Below are 18,060 nucleotides of genomic sequence, written 5' to 3'. Positions count from 1 at the left end.
TCAGGGTTGACAGACAGCAGTATGGGACTAAATATCCGCCCTTGCTATGGATTTGGGGAATGTTGATGCCTTACTCAGGAGTCCAACTGCAGAAGCCCCACGGTAGTCTTTATCCAAGAGTTAAAGTCCAACCACAACAGGGTGCACCTAGTTTGAAGATCCCACCTATAGATCATAACATGTATTGTCTTCAATGGTTGTTTTATTCTAATGTTTGCTCGGTATTATCCCAATAAAGAATAACCATTTTGAACATCTCTTGCTTAATTCGGATGTGTTTCTCTGTGGATGTCGGTATATAGAGCTTTTTATTCTTTACTCTGAACATGGGTCTCGTTAGGACCCAGAGGGAAGCCTCAGATCCAGCGCTCTACGTCCAACCTCACTGTGTTTCTCGGTATGTTAGAATAAAAAAAAAAAGTGTTCGATGAGCTTCTGTCATCTCGTGTGTATTGTTGAAGCCCCTGGTTGTGGCTTGTGGTAGAAAGATTTGGAAAATAGTCATTATAGGGACCAAATGGATCTTTTAAATCAGGTGAGTCAAAGTGTATTTTGTCAGTGTGCTCTTCTATATGGAATATTATATGTGTCTATATACAGGAAACTCTTCTATTGTGCTGAATATGTTGTTTCATTTCTAAAGATTGTATCATCTGGGTCCTTTCGGACACTTAAGGAACCGCTTGCTTTCCTCCGAGCCCTGGAATGGGTAAGTTTAAGGCTAAAATGACCCAATGCCACCCTTACATGCTCTTGTTTTCACCCTTTGTTGGCTATACTTGTGCTATTTTAGAAGTGGGAGAGGGCAGGACAGTGTTTACTGAGCTGGTTACACTCTTACCCACACTGGTAGGTGTGTATTAATGTGATGTGTACAGTGGATTTTGTTGTTTGGGTATTGCGTGTATTCATGCATCTGTCTATGTGTTGAACAGATGGCTGTTTGCCATAAAAGAGGGCATCAGAGCTGGCATTCATTTCGGCTGTACATAGAATGGAACGGCTTGTTGAGCGCTGCTCTCAGTTTAACACTCTCTCAAGGTGTCAGTGATTCCCACCAGGTTGTTAAACATGACAATAACTTGCCATTGTGCAGATGTGGTGAGTTGGATCTCAGCGGATGCCCTGAAGGTGGGAAGGGCATGATGGAGAACTGAATGTAAACAAAGCTGCTGTGTAGAATTGGCTGAATAGCTAATGTCCGTAACATGGGGTGAGCTTCGTCTCTGGCAGCAGAGGCTGGTAGTAACCGTGGTGCCAAGACAACCCAGGGCAGACATAGGCAACCTCTCAATATCTTTCCTCCTGTTGTGGTGGCAGAGGAACCCTCAGTCCTGTAGTTCTTCAATACAGGAGGGCCATGCCCTACAGCTGACCAAGGTACCACCACAGTCCAGCTCTCCTGGCATGGACAAATGCCACTCAAGAAATTTGATTACATTGTAGTCTTCAATAATTCCACAACTGCTGATATACAGTATCTAAACCCATGAGAGAGGGGTGTAACTCTAGGGAGAACATCCATGAGCCCCACCATTTTCCCTGCAGGGTGATTATGGACAGGATGGTGGTGGGCTCCAAAAATATAGCTAGCTAGCTAGGGGGGCAATCTCATGAACCTGCTGAGACAACCAATGAAGCACCCCATGTTGCTGGCCTCAGGAAACTGTATATTACAGCTTTCAGCTGGTCCACACCAGGATATGTGCCGGGGCTTTCAATAAACTCTTTGCTTCTCCAAGGGGAGAAGAGGGAAGGTTCCACTGGCAGCCAGAAAACAAGGAGAAAAATAATCAGTAACTGTACTTGTATTGTGCTGAAGTGTACGGCAGCTCTGGGCAATCTGCAAAGGGACATCAACGTTGCTGCCCCCCAAATGCTAGTAATCCATCCCTGGGTTTGTGGGGCTTCTGGCTATGGGTTTTATTGGGCTATAATCTACAGTTTTACCATATGGGACAGTAAAAAAGTAATTAACAAGTCCATCTGTTGACTGAATGTAGGTAGTTAGAGAGACTCTGGGTATGTATATATGAGAGATCCCATTGAGGTACAATAGCTAACGAGGGTTGATAAATTGATAATCCTAAACCATGTGGGGGAAGGAGTCTCAGCCTTTGGGGCAATTTTACTGTATTGTCTGCAATAATGATAATTATGACTGTGTTTCCATATAACAATGAGTTAAGGGGAGCAAACAAATGATGGATGAAGAACTGTAGAGCATTGCATTAAAGCGAGCAGAATGGGAACGAGCATACAAATTTGGCTGAACAATGTCACTGTTTATTTGTCTGATCGCTAGCCATGACGATATCGTTAGGTCAGGTGACACAGTTTGCCAGCAGGGCTGGCGCACGTATACCAGCTGAACCGAAAGTTCAAAATATGTCATATGGCATTAATGGGATATGTATTTGCTGTACAAAGAGGGGGCATTTTAGCTTGAGGTTTCTATTGTTGGAATTTTAGCGTTTTTATATTAACACTTTCCTAACTAAAATGGGAATTCTACCCACATTGTAACAAATAATATTTGCCATGTGAAAAATGGAAAGTGACTTTTAGAAGCACTTTTGCTCTGTAAGTCTTGCTATTTTCATCACTGCTAGTCCCGACTACGTACACCATTGGAGCAATGTAGCAGTAGACAGGCCTTTTCCGACCAAGACCAAGCAATTCCCACAGTGCTTTGCATGTTCTGGGATTATTAGACCTGTGACGGGAAAATGCAAAGTGGAACCCTGGCTGGAGCTGCATTGGTTCAACTGTACTTGTAGTCATGATCAGCAGTGCAGGGAATATAAGGAGACAGATATTCCATTTAAAGAGAAAATACATTTAATAAAGACCATCTTATATATGGACAATTCAAAGCCAGCAATACTTTTAGGATTTTCTTCATGAAGAACAGGTGTCCATGGAGGCAACGAATTGTACAGCATTTTTAACTGCTAATATTCATTTATGCACTAACGGGTGCAAGGTATGTGAAAAAAAATCTTACTATGGGTGAAAAAAACATGGCAGACTATACAGGTATGATAAAGTAGTTGTCATGTATGAGCTCCACTTGGGTTTCAAGGGAATGTTCCTCCAGTTATAGAAACTCTAATTTAGACAACTGTGCTAGTTTGTGCTATCGGATACAAGCAAACCAGCTCAGTGCAGCTGGAGAAACTTCATGACTGGTATAGGAATTATACTGACCCGGTCAGCCCTCACAGTGATTGGATGGTGGGATGTATCCTACCAATATCATCTCATGTAGCCATCTTTGTGATGTATAATGGGTATAGTGGGTATAATAAGAAAGATGGTGGTGGTTTAAAAGAACTTTTGACTGGTGAAAGAGGTTAAGAGCTATCAGTCCATTGATGCTTTATATGTGCTGTATCTCAAACAATGGCATGTAGTCACTTATATACAAAGCGATCCCAATGGGCCCAAGTGGTTTGTTGGGCTTCAGTGCCTCTGGTTGTGCCTCTATGTGGTATCTCATGAACTTCCTAGACTAATAGAAAAAGTAGGAACATGGTCCTATAATCAGTTCCTTGCAAGTTAAAGAACATCTAAGCCCCACATTTTCCTACTATGTATAGCAGTTGGGCACATCACACCCACCCAAACTGCACCATTTGTATCTCCTCTGTTCACAAGCACCATCACATTTTTCTAAAACTATTAGCAGCTTTCACCTAAAGGCCCTCTCACGTGTCTCCAGTGACATTTACATCTGCAAACAGCACATGTGCGCTCTAAAGTTCATGAAATGCAGGCTTACACAGGCAGAATTTACTTTGATAACAAGTCCTGCTTGGACTGAGCACTGTAATGGTTAATCTAAGCTTAGGAGAGGAGGTTATAAGAAAAAAACATGTTTCTCCAGCAGAGTGCACAGCTAGACCAGAGTTTCTATGGAAAACAGCAGTGCCATCTGTTCATTGGCTGTTAGACTGGAGCCTATTTGTAGTAACCTGTGCATGCTCAGTAAGCCAAGAGCCAAAGTCAGTTCCTAAGGGAGGGGGGAGTGGGTTATATGAGGAGAAGGAATCCCAAGTGATTAAGGCTGCAGCCATACTATTAACCCTTGAACAACAGAAGTGGCAGGTAATTTTAGAGGCTGTTCACTGATTTTTTTTTTTTGAGGGGGGTTACATGTGATTTAAGGATAGTAGTTATGCTAGATATGCTTAGATAGGTAGAAGTGCACTGATGAGCTTTATATAACTATCCATTGGCTGAATGATCACAGAATGAGCCAATGAGAAGTATATTATGAGCACAGCACAGCTGTGGGGTGTTCCCGAGTACCCCCAGCAACACTGACAATAAAATGTACCCCAAAATTGTATCTAGGAAGCAAAAATCACAAAAGCATTTTTGGAATAACCGTTAGTCTTGCTCCTTGCTCCGCAAATGGCAGTTTTGGCTCCATTCAACCTGTCAGCGTGTTTGTACCCCGTGACGGTATAGGGGTTTCCCAATGCAGAATGTCAATATTATTCTTACAATATTTAGTTTTTGTTCCCCAGCCGCTCCTCCATTTATTGTATCCGTCAGTTTTAGCTGCCACCATAAACCAACCAATTACAGCATCAGTAACGCAGCGTAACGCAGCTCTGTGATATGTCTGTCAGATATCAAAACATTGTGATTGGCTCCTGTTATTTGCTTTGCAATCTGTGTAGCTGTACCGTAGGCATATTCATTACAGGCAGTTGTTGGAAAGCCTAATTTCTAGCTAAAGTGGCTATTTAAAGGGGAACTCCAGCTTCTTAAAATGTGTTAGAGAGCCCCACGCAGCACAGAAACCCCTTATATCCCTATCCCTGTAATCTGTTCCTTCAAAAAGTAGGAATAAATACCATTTTTATATGCTGAAATCCAGCTGCAAACCAGTTCTTCTCTTTCTGCATCATTTGAAATCCTGGCAGGGGAGGAGAGACTAAAACACTGATGTTACAAATTGTAACAACTTCCCCACAGCTTACAGACAGCATGCAGGAACTACATAACCCACAATGCATTGCGCTGGGATGTTCCTTTCCTTATTGACATCACGTGTGCAGCAGGGAATTGTGGGATTGGGAGGAGGCAGGCTGAAGGCTGGCTGAGGACAGGCTACTGTTGCATTTTATTGGAGTCACAAAGTAGTCAGCCAATCAGCAGGGGAACAGGGGGCGGGGCTTAGGGAACTGTTCCAAACCAGATTATTACATTAAACATCAGGAAAAGCCTGCATATTGCTTAATTGATGTATATTGCAAAGTTGCTTGAAATTAGGTTTACTTTTCAAAAGACTTAAGTTGTGTTTGGGTGTAGGAAAAGAGGAAAAGAGTTTCCAGAATTAAAACTACATATATATATATATATATACTAATTCAGTATCTTAATTGCAGTTACCCTCAGCAAGCGACGTTACTTCCTTATTAAACTGCACTACACTGATCACAATTAATTGCTAACTGCTTGACAGGGTAATTGCACTGGTGCAATCTAACATCTGTGTTGATACATTAGCCCCCTGGTCTTTATTATTTGCCTTTTTCCACTTTAAGCCAGTGAATGATATATGGGGGTTCCCAACCTAAAGATGGAGCTGCGGTTTCTCAGGATATAGTTAGAGTTTTCTAAGCTGAATTCACAAGGCATAAAGGGGACCTATCATCCTAGGATATAATTACAAATCCTTTTCACCGTGAAGCAAAATAAAACTTCATTTACTCGATATAAATTACTTCCATTTTGTTTCCTTTAGTCTTGGAAGTCACAATTACAGTCAGAACGACAGGTCTCATTTTGTGGACACTGTTAGTAAGGTAAATTTTGTACAGGTATCGGAACCCTTATCCGGAAACCCATTATCCAGAAAGTTCTGAATTCCGGAAAGCCCATCTCCCATAGACTCCATTATAAGCAAATAATTCTAATTTTTAAAATGATTCCCTTTTCTCTGTAATAATAAAACAGTACCTGTACTTGATCCCAACTAAGATATAATTACCCCTTATTGGGGCAGAACAGCCCTATTGGGTTTATTTAATGGTTAAATGATTCCCTTTTCTCTGTAATAATAAAACAGTACCTGTACTTGATCCCAACTAAGATATAATTACCCCTTATTGGGGCAGAACAGCCCTATTGGGTTTATTTCATGGTTAAATGATTCCCTTTTCTCTGTAATAATAAAACAGTACCTGTACTTGATCCCAACTAAGATATAATTACCCCTTATTGGGGCAGAACAGCCCTATTGGGTTTATTTCATGGTTAAATGATTCCCTTTTCTCTGTAATAATAAAACAGTACCTGTACTTGATCCCAACTAAGATATAATTACCCCTTATTGGGGCAGAACAGCCCTATTGGGTTTATTTAATGGTTAAATGATTCCCTTTTCTCTGTAATAATAAAACAGTACCTGTAATTGACCCCAACTAAGATATAATTACCCCTTATTGGGGCAGAACAGCCCTATTGGATTTATTTAATGGTTAAATGATTCCCTTTTCTCTGTAATAATAAAACAGTACCTGTACTTGATCCCAACTAAGATATAATTACCCCTTATTGGGGGCAGAACAGCCCTATTGGGTTTATTTCATGGTTAAATGATTCCCTTTTCTCTGTAATAATAAAACAGTACCTGTACTTGATCCCAACTAAGATATAATTACCCCTTATTGGGGCAGAACAGCCCTATTGGGTTTATTTAATGGTTAAATGATTCCCTTTTCTCTGTAATAATAAAACAGTACTTGTACTTGATCCCAACTAAGATATAATTACCCCTTATTGGGGGCAGAACAGCCCTATTGGGTTTATTTCATGGTTAAATTATTCCCTTTTCTCTGTAATAATAAAACAGTACCTGTACTTGATCCCAACTAAGATATAATTACCCCTTATTGGGGCAGAACAGCCCTATTGGGTTTATTTAATGGTTAAATGATTCCCTTTTCTCTGTAATAATAAAACAGTACCTGTACTTGATCCCAACTAAGATATAATTAATCCTTAGTGGATGCAAAATAATCCTAATGGGTTTAATTAATGTTTTATTAATTTTTCAGTAGACATAAGGTATGAAGATCCAAATTACGGAAAGACCCCTTATCCGGAATACCCTTGGTCCCGAGCATTCTGGATAACGGGTCCTATACCTGTAATAATAAAACAGTACCTGTATCAGACTTAAGTTATGGAGATCCATACTACAGAAAGATCCCTTATACGGAAAACCTCTGCTACCAAGCATTCTGGATAACAGGTCCCATACCTGTATAATCCTAAAATCTTGCTTATTTGCCATTTAGGTGACATCTAGGAAGTGCTAACGGTTATTAAAAATCTGAACTGTCAATCATATTTTGCTTGCTCCGCCTCTATACCTGAGGCATAGAGGCGGGGCAGGCAATAAATGATTGACAGCTTAGAATTTTAAATACATTTAATACAGGTATGGACGATTTTTTTCATGTTTAATTTGCAAAGGACTTTTATTATACGGCTTTCTATATGTGAGTGACAGGTTCCCCTTTAATTTGCTTAAGGCATTGAAATACATTGAACTCTTTATACAAACAGTTCATATACTGTATTTTTGGCCACGTGAATCAAATGTACCTGGTAAGTCAGTAGTTAGGGCTCCATCTGTAGGATTTCACCCAATGCAAACAAGCAAATAACTGCAAATTAAGATTGCAGTTCGGTATTCGGGGTGAATCTTCCACAAAGGATTCGGGGTTCGGCTGGATCCTAAAATAGTGCACCCCTAATTCCCAGAGAGATTTCCTCGGTCTCTCCAGTTGATTCCCACAGTCCGGAACTGTTTTCTGCACAATGAGAAAGAACGAGACTAAACCATTTAAATCTCGAAAATGTTCTTTTTGTTTCCGCTGCCATGTTGGATCCCAAATAGCCACTCTTGCACGTGGGAGATAAAATTCTTATTGTGGCTTCAGGGCCCCAATTGGGCACACAGGCTTCATCTGTGCCGAGCGTCCCCTGACATGCACCGCTGCACTTTCCTGACGTTCTATAATCCTCCCAACTGTTATCTTGCCGGGCACAATAGTACAAGAGATGGAAAAAATTGTAGAGAAATTCTTGAGAAAATTCTTTTTAAAAACAACAAAATGACATTACATTATAGAAAGAAAAGTGGGGGGGGGTAGCAAATAGAATATTAGATTATATAGACTATATAGGTGAAGGTGCTGGGCCTTGTAGGTCACTGGGGAGTGTTGGGTTGGGTATGGAGGCTGCACAAAGCTATCACTGTAGGGTGAGCAAATAAACACATGATTCATGGACTAAATTTGGAAAACCGGGAAGGAGGTTTAGCCGTGGGCAGCCCTATGGAAAACCAGGATGTCTGGATCAAAACCGGACAGGTGGCAACCCTACTGGGCCCCCAGGCAAGAAAGTTTTCGGAGGGGCTTTCCTTGGCAGTTGGTTTAATCAATATATACACTACAGGGTCTTATATCCATAAGTATCGCGTGTCTGCAGGTCGGGGAAAGCGATGCGCGGGGGGTTCTACATCCACGGCCAGGGACTAGAAGTGACAGACTTGTCAGATCTGTGTAGGATAAAGTAATGTGATGCGTCACAACAACCAATTAATCCGGGAACTCCAACCTGTAGCTCTTCAGCTGTCTCTGCATTACATCTCCTATTTCTTATTTAAGGTTCACAATCTGAATATCTTGCACTATTCTGTGAATTTCATAATTGTCTGTGCCATTTCTGAAAATCACAGAATAGTGTAGCATATTAGAGTTCCCTGTATAACTCAGCCTGCAGCCTTGTGCCTTTATATGGGCACAGAACCCCTCAGTGACTGCTAATATCCTTAGCATTTACAGTAGGGGGTACATTATCCCTTATAATACATGAGTGATACTCAGAGTTCCCTGTATAACTCAGCCTGCAGCCTTGTGCCTTTATATGGGCACAGAACCCCCCAGTGACTGCTAATATCCTTATCATTTACCGTAGGGGGTACATTATCCCTTATAATACATGAGTGATACTCAGAGTTCCCTGTATAACTCAGCCTGCAGCCTTGTGCCTTTATATGGGCACAGAACCCCTCAGTGACTGCTAATATCCTTATCATTTACAGTAGGGGGTACATTATCCCTTATAATACCTGAGTGATACTCAGAGTTCCCTGTATAACTCAGCCTGCAGCCTTGTGCCTTTATATGGGCACAGAACTCCTCAGTGACTGCTAATATCCTTATCATTTACAGTAGGGGGTACATTAGTCCCTTATAATACATGAGTGATACTCAGAGTTCCCTGTATAACTCAGCCTGCAGCCTTGTGCCTTTATATGGGCACAGAACCCCTCAGTGACTGCTAATATCCTTATCATTTACAGTAGGGGGTACATTATCCCTTATAATACATGAGTGATACTCAGAGTTCCCTGTATAACTCAGCCTGCAGCCTTGTGCCTTTATATGGGCACAGAACCCCTCAGTGACTGCTAATATCCTTATCATTTACAGTAGGGGTACATTATCCCTTATAATACATGAGTGACATTTTAGCAGTTGCCACGGTAATAGGGCAGTTCCAGCAAACAGCACATTTCATGTCAAATTTGCTGCTGTTCTTAAATCGGTCTCGGCGACATCTATTTCCACCTGAACATAATTAGACCCCCCCCCCCTGAAGGTTTTTGGTGAGTCACTAAAATAAACGCACTCTTTTCATGGAATTGGGGAGTCGCTGGCAGCCGGCAGGGGAAGGTCACAGGGAGTATTTATATGGCGGGGCTCAGTAGAACGCAGCCCACTTGTGTTCCTTTCAGATGGGGAAATGAGATGCAGCTGCTCCCGGTGATTGGCACGGCGGCGGCGCATCGCACCCAGCGCTCCCCATTCTCCGTGTAATTACAATCATTTGAATTTGTTGCAGGTAACTGATTCGCCGGATGTCCGGACTTGCGTCCCGCCGAGTCACATGGTCTCGCATTTCCATATGTCACATTATAAATACAGCTGGGAGGGGAGATGAGATGCTTTTTTGCACTTAGTGGCCCCCCAGCCTTTTGCCTTCTTCTTCTGACTCTCTCCAGCTTTCAAATGGGGGTCACTGACCCCGGCAACCGAAAACTATTGCTCTGTGAGGCTCCAGTTTTATTGTTATTGTTACTTTTTATAACTTATTGTTCTATCCAGGTCCTCTACTAGTTACAGTATATTCCAGTCTCCTATTCAAACCACTGCCTGGTTACCAAGGTAATTTGACCCCTAGCAACCAGATAGCTGTTGAAACTTCAAACTGCAGATTTGCTGAACAAAAAGAGAAATTAAAAATCCACAAATAAAAAAAAATGAAGAAAAAATGAAGACCAATTGCAAATGATATCCAAATATTACTCTAGTCTAGATCATACTAAAAGTTAACTCAAAGGTGAACAATCACTTTAATCTTCATTTTTTTGAATTTTGCAATTACTATTGTTATTGTATTGTGTGGTCTGAAGCTGAGACTGCCATTGGCTAGCGCTTTTTTTAATGCTGGAATGAAGGAAGAATTGAACAGGGCCTGAAAAGAAGGAGAAGTAGAGGCTAAAAATTGATCTGCTTTCTGGTTGCATGGATCCCTGACCCTAGCAACCAGATAGGAACCAGATAGGAACCAGATAGTGTAGTCAGGCCTTATTAATGCTGCCCATTAAACTGCACCTATTCCATTAAGTGCCCTACCATTAAAGGGGATCTAAACCCAAAAAATAAATTCATATAAACATACTCAGCGTTCTTCCCTCATCACTTTTGCAATATAAACTAATACCTGTCTCAGCTGAAGGTCAGCAAACCATGGGTTAACTGAATACAGAAAGTACAGAGAGAGTTGGGTCGCTGACACTCTGGGCCTTCATAGAGAGCTGAAAGCCTACCTAGTGGTATTAAACTGTCTGTCTATACTGCTAATATCTCAGAAACCACTAAAAATAGTAAATGATTGCAAATGCTCAGAGGATCACTTATAAATCAGTTTTTTTGGGGGGGTGAAATCCCTTCACTAATTTGCCCCCCCTGTAGTAGCTTCGCTATTGGGGCTGATCTGAAGAAGCTGAGGTCTATAGGGGAAATAAAAGGTAGAGTCTGGCACAGAACCAATTTTTGAGACCTGAACCCGAGCCGGACCAGCAACCCACATTAACCCATTTGGACCCACTGACCTGACCTGCAACTGCCTTATCCACAACCCCATCCGCAACTTACTAACCACCATTAAACAGGAAGTGTTGTTGCTGCAAACCAGAAGTGACATCATCAAAAGTGGGCAGGGTAGAAAAAAACATTTAAAAAAATAAGTAGAGGACGAAAGTATAGATAATATAATATAAAATAGGATATATAAATAAGACCCACAACCCGCAGACCTTGGAAGTAACCCATGGGTACCCAACCCGCTGTGGGACTCTACTATGGGGATCAAACCCCTGTCTAAGGTATACGGAATCTGTGTAGGAAAGTCAGACTTGCACCTATTGATGAATTCTATTGGCTGCCAGTGAGTACAAATGCAGGGCACGGGGCACTGATTGGCCAATCAGCTAATCTTTAGATAAAGGTATTTTGAAAAACAATTTGCAGGAAATCTGCTGAACCAAGAGGCCGAGAACCAAACAAACTGATATAAAACATTTCCTTTCTCACAGTGTCTGGGCAGCAATGGGTTAAGTTTGCTCGCACCCTTTAAACATATTCTCACCTACAAATGATGAGTAAGTAGGGACTCTGGGTGCCTCTGATTCACAATCTGGCACATTTGAGCAACAGTGAAATGTCGGAAGTATAAATATCACAAGTGAGAAACTTGCTTTTCTGTTTAAGATGTAACTGGGGGCGGGGGGGGCACTGAGCCCCATTCTGTGCAGTAAAATAAAAGCGTATTCTCTGATAATGCCTGTGTAGCACCAAGTGTATTACCTGTATTACCTTCAAACAGGGTCGGACTGGGCCAGCAGCCCTAGTTGGCCCTGTGGCCCCCACTGGCACAGCCCGCTCCTCCCACTCCCTTCACTGGCACAGCCCGCTCCTCCCACTCCCTTCACTGGTGCAGCTCACTCCTCCCACTCCCTTCACTGGCACAGCCCGCTCCTCCCACTCCCTTCACTGGCACAGCCCACTCCTCCCACTCCCTTCACTGGCACAGCCCGCTCCTCCCACTCCCTTCACTGGTGCAGCTCACTCCTCCCACTCCCTTCACTGGTGCAGCTCACTCCTCCCACTCCCTTCACTGGCACAGCCCGCTCCTCCCACTCCCTTCACTGGTGCAGCTCACTCCTCCCACTCCCTTCACTGGTGCAGCTCACTCCTCCCACTCCCTTCACTGGCACAGCCCGCTCCTCCCACTCCCTTCACTGGTGCAGCTCACTCCTCCCACTCCCTTCACTGGCGCAGCACACTCCTCCCACTCCCTTCACTGGCACAGCCCGCTCCTCCCACTCCCTTCACTGGCACAGCCCGCTCCTCCCACTCCCTTCACTGCCACAGGCCGCTCCTCCCACTCCCTTCACTGCCACAGGCCGCTCCTCCCACTCCCTTCACTGCCACAGGCCGCTCCTCCCACTCCCTTCACTGGTGCAGCCCACTCCTCCCACTCCCTTCATTGGCACAGCCCGCTCCTCCCACTCCCTTCACTGGCACAGCCCGCTCCTCCCACTCCCTTCACTGGTACAGCCCACTCCTCCCACTCCCTTCACTGGTACAGCCCGCTCCTCCCACTCCCTTCACTGGCACACCCCGCTCCTCCCACTCCCTTCACTGGTACAGCCCACTCCTCCCACTCCCTTCACTGGTACAGCCCGCTCCTCCTGCTCCCCCCCCCCCATATGTCTGCACTCCCACTCCATTTGTGAAGGGGGCGGTACATGATGCGAGGAGTAGCAGAAGCTTGGGACTGGGGTAACCAAGCGGCAGCCCCTACATGTGGGCTTTCACCTCAGTCTGTCCAAAACCAAACACCCCCTTCAGCAAGTCGGGTTCAAAGAGGTCAAGCGACTTCCCTTTGTATAGATTAGGCCAGGGGTCCCCAGCCTTTCTTACTCAGGAGCCACAGTCAAATGTAAAAAGACTTGGGGAACAACACAAGCACCATAAAAGTTCATGGAGGAGCCAAATAAGGGCTGTGATTGGCTATTAGGTGCCTCTATGCACCCTATCAGCTTACAGGGGCTTTATTTGGTAGGAAATCTTGTTTTTATTCAACCAAAACTTGCCCCCAAGTCAGGAATTCAAAAATAACTCCCTGGTTTGGGGGCACTGAGAGCAACACCCAAGGGGTTGGGGAGCAACATGTTGCCCCTGAGCCACTGGTTCGGGGTCACTGGACTAGGGAATCCTGACAACTCCTGGCCAAGGAAGGGGGTCTTAGTGTAACAGATGGGCTTGGATTATAGATCAGGGTGTAGCCATTAGATAGCATTAAGGTGGGGCATCTTACCAGGTTCAGGTTGAATATAAAAAATATATTTTTTTGTGACCTGGTTGATTGGTTTACATGGTTCCCAGGTCAAAATACAGTTACTCCCCCTGCAGGTAGGGTAGGGTAGTGTGAAGCAGGATGTAGGACCCACACAGGACATTAGTGTAAACACAGTCTGAAAATCCCTGGAAATGTGACAACAAAACAAACATTGTGATAAGTACCACATTGCCTTTTAACATCAGCTGGACCTCGGTGTACGGATCAGAGCCAGGACAAACAGCCAGTGGGAAAAGCCACAGACAAGCTAATTATTGCGTCTAAATGTAGGGAAATTATCAAAGCCGAGGGGCATCTCTGGGGAGGGTTAATCTCCCCGCACTTTCCCTCACACGTCTCTTACAAAAAAATGCAAAGCTTATCACCTAGGAAACACATGGACCCAATCAGGCCCAGTTTGGAACCCACTCGCTGCATTGGAAAGGGATGAAAAAGACTTTGTCCCCTCGGCATGGTGGGAAATGGAAATAAAAGGCTTTATCAGTGGGATAGCGAGTGTAGCGGCACTTGTAGATGGAGAGCAAACTGCTGATAATCTGTTAGGAGATAGTTATTCACTGTTTGTGTGATGCCTCGAGATACAGATGAAATGGCCTAGATGGATAATGTGGGGAAATATAAGTCCCCTGGTCCAAAATTGATAATATGAACGAAAAAATTATTTGTACAGAGGAACCACAGTCCACTGAGATGTAGGGGAACCGCAGTAAGGTTGGTAGCCTCAGTCAATGTCATTCCTGCAGCTCTCTCAATGTCGTACCTGCAGCTCTCTCACATTGAGATGTAGGGGCTCAGGGAACCGCAGTAAGGTTGGTAGCCTCAGTCAATGTCATACCTGCAGCTCTCTCACATTGAGATGTAGGGGCTCAGGGAACCGCAATAAGGTTGGTAGCCTCAGTCAATGTCATACCTGCAGCTCTCTCACATTGAGATGTAGGGGCTCAGGGAACCGCAATAAGGTTGGTAGCCTCAGTCAATGTCATACCTGCAAGCTCTCTCACATTGAGATGTAGGGGCTCAGGGAACCGCAATAAGGTTGGTAGCCTCAGTCAATGTCATACCTGCAGCTCTCTCACATTGAGATGTAGGGGCTCAGGGAACTGCAGTAAGGTTGGTAGCCTCAGTCAATGTCATACCTGCAGCTCTCTCACACTGAGATGTAGGGGCTCAGGAAACCGCATTAAGGTTGGTAGCCTCAGTCAATGTCATACCTGCAGCTCTCTCACATTGAGATGTAGGGGCTCAGGGAACCGCAGTAAGGTTGGTAGCCTCAGTCAATGTCATACCTGCAGCTCTCTCACATTGAGATGTAAGGGCTCAGGGAACCACAGTAAGGTTGGTAGCCTCAGTCAATGTTATACCTGAAGCTCTCTCACATTGAGATGTAGGGGCTCAGGGAACCACAGTAAGGTTTGTAGCCTCAGTCACTGTCATACCTGCAACTCTCTCACATTGAGATGTAGGGGCTGAAGATGAAGTTGTCAAACAAAAACTCACTATTGCAACCAACAGTTGTTCAATGGAAACAGGTCAAGTTCACTGACTTTTCCACTTTTCTGAACTTGGCAATTTATAGAAATCCCATTTTGACAAAAAGTTTGCATTTCGGTAAAAGTTTTGCCAACACTTTCTTCATAGTTCATAAATGAACATCATTTTTGGCCAATCTCCATTATGTTGTATGGTTGTTGAAGTCACTGCAAAGCTGTAAAAAAACATATGTTTTCAACACTATTGGGGTTATGTATTAATAGACACTTAGTTTGCCCAGGAGCAGTAACCCATGGCAACCAATCAGCAGGAAGCATTCAATGGCCACCTGTTTTAAAGCAAACATCTTATTGGTTGCTATGGGATAGTTCTCCTGGGCAAACTCTGTGCCTTTTATTACATATAGGGCTATATATGCCCAGTCACCAGCATTATTGTCCCTCCAAACAGTATGAATGCAGGGTCGGACTTGGGGGTGAAGGGCCCTGCAGGTGCCCCCGCCGGCCCTCCCCCCCTCGCAGGGCCCCCACCCAACGTCCTCCCCCGAGCGCTTAAATATAACGCATCGGGTAGGGGGAGCGCCGGCAAGGGTCGGATCTGGGCCACCAGGGATCACTAGAGCCGGGGCCCACCAGGATTTTTCCCGGTGTCCCGGCAGCCCAGTGCGACCCTGTATGAATATATTTGCTTCTCGTACTCCTTCTTAATGTCACAGAACTACTTAAACTCAGATTCATTTTATTTCTCCCATTATAATATTAGTAGAGGAAGATCAACATTTTTCTGAGATTGTTTGAGTATTTCTCACAGTGACAGTGACCCCCCCAATATGTTGCTCCCCAACCCCTTGGATGTTGCTTTCAGTGTTCCCAAAGCAGGTGCTTATTTGTCAATTCCTGGCTTGGAGATACGTTTGGTACTACCAAACCCCTGTCAGGGTGCATAGAGGCTACCAAATAACCAGTCACAGCCCTTATTTGGCTCCTCCATGGACTTTTATCATGGTTGTGCTTCACCCCAGGGACCCCTGCTCTACAACAACCCAGTGTTCCTCCAGCAGTGTGTGTATTCCTTTAGTTCTGTTCGTTCTTACAAATCACTGAACACAGAATTTTTTATGCACAATGTGTCTTGACCCAGTAGAGCTTCCAATGCTGAATGCGATGCCCGAGGCACACAGAGACAGAATGACTTGTACAAGGTCATTTCCAAGGAGGCTCCATGATTATCCAAGTGAGTTGTATTCAGCATTCCTGCATATCAGTGACCAAGCAAAAAGGCCCATTGCTCAGGTTCTTATTGCATTACAAACTGCAAGACCCCCTAGAGTACCTGGCCAATAGATAGAGGGCATTTTCTTATTATAGCAAAAAAATTGCCCAGTGCTAATTCACTCTTTAGTCAACAAAAAAATAATATCTGCTTTCTTAGCTCTAGACTTCAATTACCCCTTAGGCAAAGGTTGATTTCACAAGGAAAATAGCATCCAAGAAGACTGCATCCAAGTAATATCTGTGTGTGGGACGTAGGAACCTAATTTTGCCCCCATTACAACAACCCAGTGTTCCTCCAGCAGTGTGTGTATTCCTTTAGCAGTGTGTATGTCGGGGCAATTCTCCAAGCCTGTAGGAACCATCTAATCATTGGTTCATTAAACCTATAACCCTATTGCCACATATCCCCCAACCCAGGGTCAGACTGGGGGGTGCAGGACTCACTGGGGCTCCTGCCCCAGGGGCCCTGCAGGTGCCCCCACCGACCACATCCCCTAACCCCCCCTCTGTAGGGCCCCCTAACCCCCCCCCCTCCCCCGCAGGGTCCCCTACCCGCGTCAAGGGAGGAACGGTCGGGCAGGGGTAGCGCCAGCAAGGGTCGGGTCTGGGCCGCTGGGAGCCCACTAGGGCCCAGACCGACCCTGCCCAAACCAATGCATATGGGCTTGTGAAGTGGCCTCTTAAATAGGACGTTCACCTTTATATTAACTTTCAACATGTTATAAAAAAAATTTCATTTGGTTGTATTTATTTTGTACTATTTCTAATTATTAGAGTTCATATTCTGTCTATTTCCTGCCTGAAAAGTTCAGCCTGTCAGCTTCATAGAAACAGATACATTGTAAGGGTTTCATGTCATCGTTATTCTTATATTTAATTGCTTCTAATTCTTTTCCAGCCCTCTCCTTCTAATCTCCCATTCTGACTTCCCAACTACTGCCAGGTTGGCTAATTAAGCCCCATCAATCAGGCGACAGTTGAAATTCAAAGCCTGACAACCGTGTAAAAATAACAGGAAAAACAATAATAAAAGAAGAAGAATTGATTGAAAACTGTCACTTTAAAGGGACAGGGCTCAAATAAACACAAAAAAATACAAAAAAAGGTGGATAATAGATAGAACTTGTGTGGAAGATGCATTCTGCCTATTTTTTTAACTGAAATACATTTCTAAATTTTTGGCCATTATAAAGCAATACAGGTATAGGATCCCTTATCCGGAAACCTGTAGAACAGCCCTATTGGGTTTATTTAATGGTTAAATGATTCCCTTTTCTCTGTAATAATAAAACAGTACCTGTACTTGATCCCAACTAAGATATAATTACCCCTTATTGGGGCAGAACAGCCCTATTGGGTTTATTTAATGGTTAAATGATTCCCTTTTCTCTGTAATAATAAAACAGTACCTGTACTTGATCCCAACTAAGATATAATTACCCCTTATTGGGGGCAGAACAGCCCTATTGGGTTTATTTAATGGTTAAATGATTCCCTTTTCTCTGTAATAATAAAACAGTACCTGTACTTGATCCCAACTAAGATATAATTACCCCTTATTGGGGCAGAACAGCCCTATTGGGTTTATTTCATGGTTAAATGATTCCCTTTTCTCTGTAATAATAAAACAGTACCTGTACTTGATCCCAACTAAGATATAATTACCCCTTATTGGGGGCAGAACAGCCCTATTGGGTTTATTTAATGGTTAAATGATTCCCTTTTCTCTGTAATAATAAAACAGTACCTGTACTTGATCCCAACTAAGATATAA

At 43.7% G+C, this 18,060-nt stretch overlaps 1 protein-coding gene across 1 annotated transcript in view; it reads left to right on the top strand.

Moving 5' to 3' along the window:
• Window positions 1–394: 394 nt before the first annotated feature.
• Window positions 395–18,060, top strand: part of synpr (synaptoporin) — a 115,291-nt gene continuing 97,625 nt past the window's right edge. Inside the window, exons 1-2 of the mRNA XM_031900229.1 lie at window positions 395–535; window positions 644–709. Coding sequence (XP_031756089.1) covers window positions 518–535; window positions 644–709 — 84 coding nt within the window. The 5' untranslated portion in view covers window positions 395–517. The remainder of the gene's footprint in view (window positions 536–643; window positions 710–18,060) is intronic.

This window comes from Xenopus tropicalis, chromosome 4, assembly GCF_000004195.4.
Source record: "Xenopus tropicalis strain Nigerian chromosome 4, UCB_Xtro_10.0, whole genome shotgun sequence".
Lineage (NCBI taxonomy): Eukaryota > Metazoa > Chordata > Amphibia > Anura > Pipidae > Xenopus > Xenopus tropicalis.
Note: the sequence above shows the minus strand (reverse complement) of the source record. Positions and strands in the feature narration are given on the sequence as shown.